Source organism: Tupaia chinensis, unplaced genomic scaffold (genome assembly GCF_000334495.1).
Source record: "Tupaia chinensis unplaced genomic scaffold, TupChi_1.0 Scaffold000573_1, whole genome shotgun sequence".
Taxonomy (NCBI): domain Eukaryota; kingdom Metazoa; phylum Chordata; class Mammalia; order Scandentia; family Tupaiidae; genus Tupaia; species Tupaia belangeri.
Window position 1 is genome coordinate 3,209,639 of NW_006160087.1, and position 6,593 is coordinate 3,216,231.

At 61.6% G+C, this 6,593-nt stretch overlaps 1 protein-coding gene across 1 annotated transcript in view; it reads left to right on the top strand.

Annotated features, from left to right (window-relative positions):
* The window catches only part of ADGRB2 (adhesion G protein-coupled receptor B2), a 42,695-nt gene extending 41,443 nt beyond the window's left edge, over nucleotides 1-1,252 (top strand). The window contains 2 exon segments of the mRNA XM_006158124.3: nucleotides 458-556; nucleotides 1,067-1,252. Coding sequence (XP_006158186.1) covers nucleotides 458-556; nucleotides 1,067-1,252 — 285 coding nt within the window.
* Nucleotides 1,253-6,593: the final 5,341 nt, after the last annotated feature.

A 6,593-nucleotide genomic window follows, 5' to 3' on the forward strand; every position in this document is an offset into this window, starting at 1 on the left:
TACCCTGAGGGTTCCCAACCCCAGGGCCTGGGCCGGGTTGATGGCGCAGCCCTGGAACCTGGTTTTCTGTCCCGGAAGCCCCACACTGGGTAAAATCCTCTCTTCTCCTTCATGACCTCCTGTCGCCGCTCCCAGCGGAAGAAGTTGCGGTACTCAGACCTGGACTTTGAGGTCAGTGCTGCACACGTGTTCACGCGTTCTGTCCCTGGAGGCCCAGCTCCCTAGTCGGCCCAGCCCCCTAGTCGGCCCAGCCCCCTAGTCGGCCCAGCCCCATTCCCGAGCCTTCGCTCTCTTGTCCCTGTCCAAGCCCTGGCTCCAAGGCAGAGAGCCAGGCCTGATCTCAGACAGGGGCCTGCTGAGCGTGCCGAGCGCCCTGGGCAGGGGCTGGGTGAGGGCCCGGGAAAGGGAGGAGGGTCACAACATGGCCAGCCCTGCTCTGACACCCCGTGGCTCCCAGAAGGTGATGCACACCCGGAAACGGCACTCAGAGCTCTACCACGAACTCAACCAGAAGTTCCACACCTTCGACCGCTACCGCAGCCAGTCCACAGCCAAGGTGGGGGCTTCTCCCGGGGCGGCCCCGTCCCAGGGCTCAGGGCCCACCTGGTGCAGCGGCCCTGGGGAACACAGCTCCGACTCCCCATGTCCCGTTGCAGAGGGAGGAGTGTGTCCTCGGGTGGGGTGGCCGAGCAAAGCCTATGCAGTGAGCCCCTCAGGCAGGCGGCATGAGCTGGCCTAGGGCCTCGTGTCCGCCTTCCCTGCCTGGGCAACCTCGGCCGCCTCAGCAAAGGCCCAGCTCACAGCACAAGTGGAGAGGCAGTTCCGGGGCTGCCCAGGGGAGGGCAAGGCGCACATACCGAGTGTGGCTGGGGTCCGGCAAGATGTGGTCCTAGGGCCACTGAGCGCAGTGTCAGGAGCCCCAGCTCAGGAGCCAGATCTGGATTTGACCTCTCTTGACACCTGCCAGCCCTGGAATTCTGGGCTGGCCCTCTGGACCGCAGTTCCTCTGTGCAGCGGATTAGAGGTATCGGCCCATCTCCACGGGCCCTTCCTGCTCCCTCTGCAGGAGAAGCCCAGCCCAGGGGAGCGTCCCAGCCTGTCCCAGCAGAGGCGACACCAGAGCTGGGGCACCTTCAAGTCTATGACCCTGGGCTCGCTGCCCCCGAAACCGCGAGAGCGGCTCACACTGCACCGGGCAGCAGCCTGGGAGCCGGCAGAGCCCCCGGACGGCGACTTTCAGACAGAGGTGTGAGCCACGCCGGACTGCCGCCGCGTACAATATATATCTCTCTATTTTCACACTCCACTTTGGAACTGCCCGGGAGCCAGCGCCCCCTCCCCTCTCTCGAGAGCTGGGCAGGGAGGCGCGAGGACTCAGTGGGCTGGGGACCAGGGCCCGCCTCGTTGCTCAGAGGCCCCCTCGGCCAGAGCCCCATCTTCGCCCCAGCCTGTCTGTCCCTTTCCTGGGCTGGGGAGGGGGAGGGGGCTTTGTGGGGAATAAACTTCACTCTGAATGGCTGTGCAGCTCTTTGCTGCCCCAGCCTGGGACCTGGTTCCTCCGGCTCCTCCGTGCACCTCGCGTGGCTCGGCAGATTGGTGGCCGGGCGGGGCTGGGCTCTGAGCCCCCTAGTTCCTGATCCTGACCTTGCACACGGCCCTTCCTGTCCGGGCTGAGCAGAGTGAGCGACGGTGGGACCCTTGCTCTGGCTTCCCCTGCTGCTATGAGAGTCGTGAGCTTGGGGACCTCGACTTTCTTGTCTGTGAAATGGCCCCTCCCTCAGACGCTTGTCAGTCACTTCATGCGTGGGCCTGGTGAGCCCGTGGCACCAAGTATCTACTGCTGTCCCGGCCCCTGGTCTCCTGCCGTGCTGGGTGTCACATGCATGACCTCTGCTCCTTGCAGCTTCCTTGCTGGAAGGCGTTAGGTCGCCCATTTCATGGATAGGTAAAGCAAGGCTGGAGGTATGAAGTTGCCTGCTGAAGGCCCCTCCAGAGGCAAAACTGGACTGCAGACCTCCCGTCCTCCATGGCGGCCTGGGTCGCAGGCCCTGCAGGCTCCGGGTGGGTGTGCTGGCAGGGCCAGGCCAGTTGGGTGCAGAGGGCAGAGTGGGGGCTCACTGCTTGTCCTCGTACAGCGAGTGAGTGGGCCCTGGGTTGGCTCCAACACCCAGGTCGGGGAGTAGGGCCAGCGGACGAAGAGGTCTCGCAGGGCGTGCAGGGTCCTGCAGTCAGGCTGCAGCTGGAGGGGCCACGGTGCAGCCGCTGACCTGGCCACTTGGCACCTGGCTCCTCTGGGCCCCTTCCCCAGGACTGGGTCACGGACTCAGGCCCTCAGATTGCTGAGGGGGGACCTGTGTGGGAGTCGGAGGGTGAAGGAAGAAGGGGCTGCCTGCTGGGCGGCATGGGGGCCCTTCAGAGCTCTGCAGGCCCCGAAGGCACAGGCTCCTTGGAACCCTGTGAGTCCTGACCGCTCCCCGGCCAGCATAGGCACAAAGGGACTTGGGTTGCCAGGAGTGCACACTTGCTGCAGCAGGGACAGTGGCAAGGGTATGACTAGCCTTGGGTGATGGGACCCAGGGTCAGAGTGCCAAGCTCCATTCTTGCAGGCAGGCTGCCTCCTCCCAGGGACCATCACTCAGCTTTGCCCGCAGAGGGGAAGAAACGTTCTTTCTTGAATTCCAATTAGAAAAGCCCCAAGGAAGGAAGGGCTGTGATTGGTCCCAGGCAAGGGGAAGGGGCAGTGTGATTGGCAGAACTACAGGGGTGGTGGTGGAGAGGGTTCTGGTCTCCAAAAGGGAGGGTCCTCTTCCAGGAGGAGTTGAGAGGCATCGTTTTGTAAGTGTCTGCTCCAGCAGTTCTTCCTGGGGCTGGGTGCTGTCCAGGGTGCTGAAGTGGACCGCCCGCTCGGGAGGCCGACCAGGTGGGGGGCCGCCAGCTCCGCTCAGCCTTTCCTTGCCTTCCAGCCCAGCAGAGTCACATCACAGAAACTGCATCCGTCAGTTAAAATGCTCACGTAGCCATTTTAAAATAGCTTTAGAAGGGTAAACTTAGGACCGGCTGGTGGCATGGTGGTTAAGGTGGCTGGATCCCACATGGTAACTGAATTTTCAAGTCCCAGACCTGGCAACTTGAAGAACACCCTGGATGTGAGTGTGTGTGCCCAAAGTCCTGAGAGGAGAGTGGAGGAGAAGGGGTTGGGGTGTGATGGTCCCCCCGTGGGGGTGCTTTCTCACTTTTCTCTCTTCTCTCTGTCTCTCTCTGGTGAGCACACTCTTCCTATAGCAAATTAAATATTCTTTTCACTCCAACATAAGACCTAAATATTACCAAGATACTAGCAGAAAATGACTAAGATGTCGTCCGAGTGTCTTTGTAGCAGCCTGGAACCTGCTGGCGGTGCTCCCACACAGCGCGTCTCAGTTCTGGGTGCTCAGGGTGCACACGTGGCCAGCGACTCCCCTGCTGGAAAGTACGGGGCCAGGCGGGGCTCCGGAAAGGTGGTAATACATCCCGACTGCCCAGTGAGGGCAGTCGCTGAGGGAGTCCTCGGCCAGCATTCTGGAATCTAGACATTCTGAGGACACGGGCCGGGCAGGGAGGGTGTGGGGAAGGAAGGGGTACCCCTACGCTGCCCCTCTACCTGCAGCCCCAGACCTGGAGCACGGGAAGCAGGCACTCGAGCAGACACCTTGAAGCTCGTTCAGGTTTAATTTGCTTCTACTGGGCACTAATGAACAGCGCTGGGTGGCCTGCAGGACCTGTGCGCCACACTGACTTCGGCTGCTGTGGGCAGTGCTTCCTCCAGGTGTCCTTGCACCCGCCCAGGCAAGGGCGGGGTCCTACCATTGGTGTTCCCCTAGGGCCAGCCCCCAGTCCTCCCTGCCACACACTTCTCCAAGGCCACCTACTCCAGGAAGCCCCCACCCTCTCAGGCCCTCCAAACACAGGCTGGATATCCAGGGCAGGAGACACTCATGGGGAGGCCCACCGGGAAGCATGACCACTCAGCACTGTGCACTGGGGGCCAGGTCTCACATGGCCAGCCTTGGTTTTAATCCTTGCCCTGGTGGCTTGAAAAGTATGCTGGGTGTGTGTGCATGTGTGTCCAAAGTCCTGATGGGACGGAGAAAGGAAGGAGATGATCACACACGTCCCGACCTCACATGGGCTTCTCTGTCTCTTTGGTGAGCACACATGCCCTTTGGCAAAAAAAAAAAAAAAAAAGCTAGCTTGGAAGCTAAGGGAGGGGATGGCACAGAAAACTGGCAGGTCAGGTTTGCAGGGAGCAGGGCTTCTCTGGGTGGCTGGGGTGTGGGTTGTGGGGTTAGGCGACCGAAGAGTGAGGGTGGGTGCAGAGAGACCAGTGAGGCCCCTGTGAAGGGGCCGTCAGAGTGCTGCTGCGGACGAGGAAGGGGTGCGTGTGTGTGGAGTGGGGACTGTCCGTCCCTGTGGTGTGGGAGAGGCGTGAAGCACCGCTCCTGGGCTTCCTTCTACACACCTGGGTGGGTCACGCCTTGGCTTAGGGACACGGGAAGAGAACCAGCTTTGGGAGAGACGATCATGAACTCGGCCTCGGGCGTGGTAACTTGGAGCTGGTCTGGGAGATGTCAGGTAGGAAGGGGGCCTTGGACGGGGCTGTGTGTGTGGTGGGGCTTGAGTTGACTGGGCAGGAAGCCTGAGTGCGGAGGGCCATCGCCAGGGGAGGAGAAGGGAAGAAGGCTCCTGAAGTGGGGCTTTGAAGGGGGCAGCAGGTGGCGTGGTTAAGGTGCTGGGTTTCCACAACGCCAACTACAGTGCCCGGCACCAGTGGTTTGAGAATCGTACCAAGCACATGTGCATATATGCCCAAAGTCCTGAGAGGAGAAGGGAGGGGAAGGGATTGTGCAACAGCATGACCATCCCCCCGGGGGGCAATTTCTTACTGTCCCTCACTCCCTGTCACTGTCTGGTGAGTACATGTGCCGTATGGCAAAAATCGAAAAAGAAAAAGGGTGGGGGGGTCCAGGACCTACCATAGGCTCTGACGGTGAATTAGCCGGAAAGGGCGAGGGAGATTCCAGTGAAGGAGAGGCCCTCTAACCCCTTCCCGAGACCCTACCTAATGACAGGCCAAAGTAACAAGCCTGCCCCTCCCCAGGCAGGTCCTGAGACGGGTGATGGAGCTGTCGCAGAGGTTAAACTTGCTTATCTGTTGGGCTGCAGGCCAGCCACAGGCCTGGGGGGACATCAGGGGTCCCTAACAAGCCCTGGACTCAGAACTCCAGGCACAGTTCCCCATGTTCCACCCTGGCCTCAGCTTCCTGCCAGGCCTGCCCCAGGCTGGTGTGCCCTGTCCCCTGTGGTGGCCCAGCATGGCCCAGCCATCAATCCAAGTGTCCCTAGAGTCATCCAAGAAAGTCAATATTTAATTTGGGCACCATGTTAATGCCATCGACCCCCAGCTCCCGTCTGCTTCCTCAGGCTCATTTGTTATTTCCGCTCACGGGGGGGCTGGGGGCTGGGCCCAGGCAGTGGAGGTGGGCTCAGCCTGAACTGGCCACATGTGGGGGTGCTGGCCTGAGCTGCCCGTTCCCAGCAGTCCCACACTGCCTCGCCTGAGTTCCTGAGCTCCGGCCTGGGGAGGGCAGTGAGGAGGCGTCCACTTTTCTTCCCGCTGGGCCAGGGGCTGTACACACAGCAGGCGTGGCTGGGGTTGGAAAGACCCTGGGAAATGCACCACTGCGAGGGAGACCAGGCAGCCCTGGGAGCAGAGCCCAAGCTTGGGCTTCGGGAGCCTTCCTGGGCTCCCACTGCTGTGAGCTGTGGGACCCACGTGAGGACTCAGAGGTGAGGGGCCTGGGGGGAGTGTCCAGTCCAGAGGCTTAGCACCCAGCTGGGCATCGAGCGAGCCCAGGGGAGGGCAGGGCCCACTTCGGGGCCAGATGGGGTCCACTCCACTGTTCCTCGTCGGCTGTGCTGTGGGGTGGGTGGGCAGTGTCCCTGGGCAGTCTTCCCCAGCCCTGCCCATCCACCTTCAGGAGTGGGGTCTGCTTTGGAGGGCAGGCTTGGGCTCAAATTGCAACTCCATCCCCAACTTGCCGCGACTTGGGGCCAGTGTAGTAGCCCTCTGAGTCTTAGCTCCCTCCTCTGAGAAGTCTCTCGGGCCTTGGCCACTTCATATAGTTTCTGGAGGGTCAAGGATAGACAGGGTGAGCCTTTCTGGTTCAAGGGGTGTTCCCCAGAGTCCTCACCCTCGGCGGGGCCTGACCTGGTGTGGCCTCGAGAAGCTGCTGGAGACGAGGCCCTCTCTGCTTCCCGGGGGCTGCTCGTTACCCTTGGGCCAGGGTCCTGGGCACACTTGGTGTTCCTTGCCACCCTGAACCTGCCAGCGAAGACCATGCCAACAAGGTGACAGTCAGGGGAGCCCTGCAACCAGCACCGGATGACACGGGGACTGGCTTGGGCGTGACAGCGCGTGTGTGTCCCCATCGGGGCAAAGCGCAGCGTCAGTGACCCTTGTACCAATTTGCAGTTGAACTTCTGGTGCCAAGGTGGTGGCGGTCTGCTTTGCATGTCGGCATAGGTCTAGATACCAGGCTTCATGGCTCGGTCCC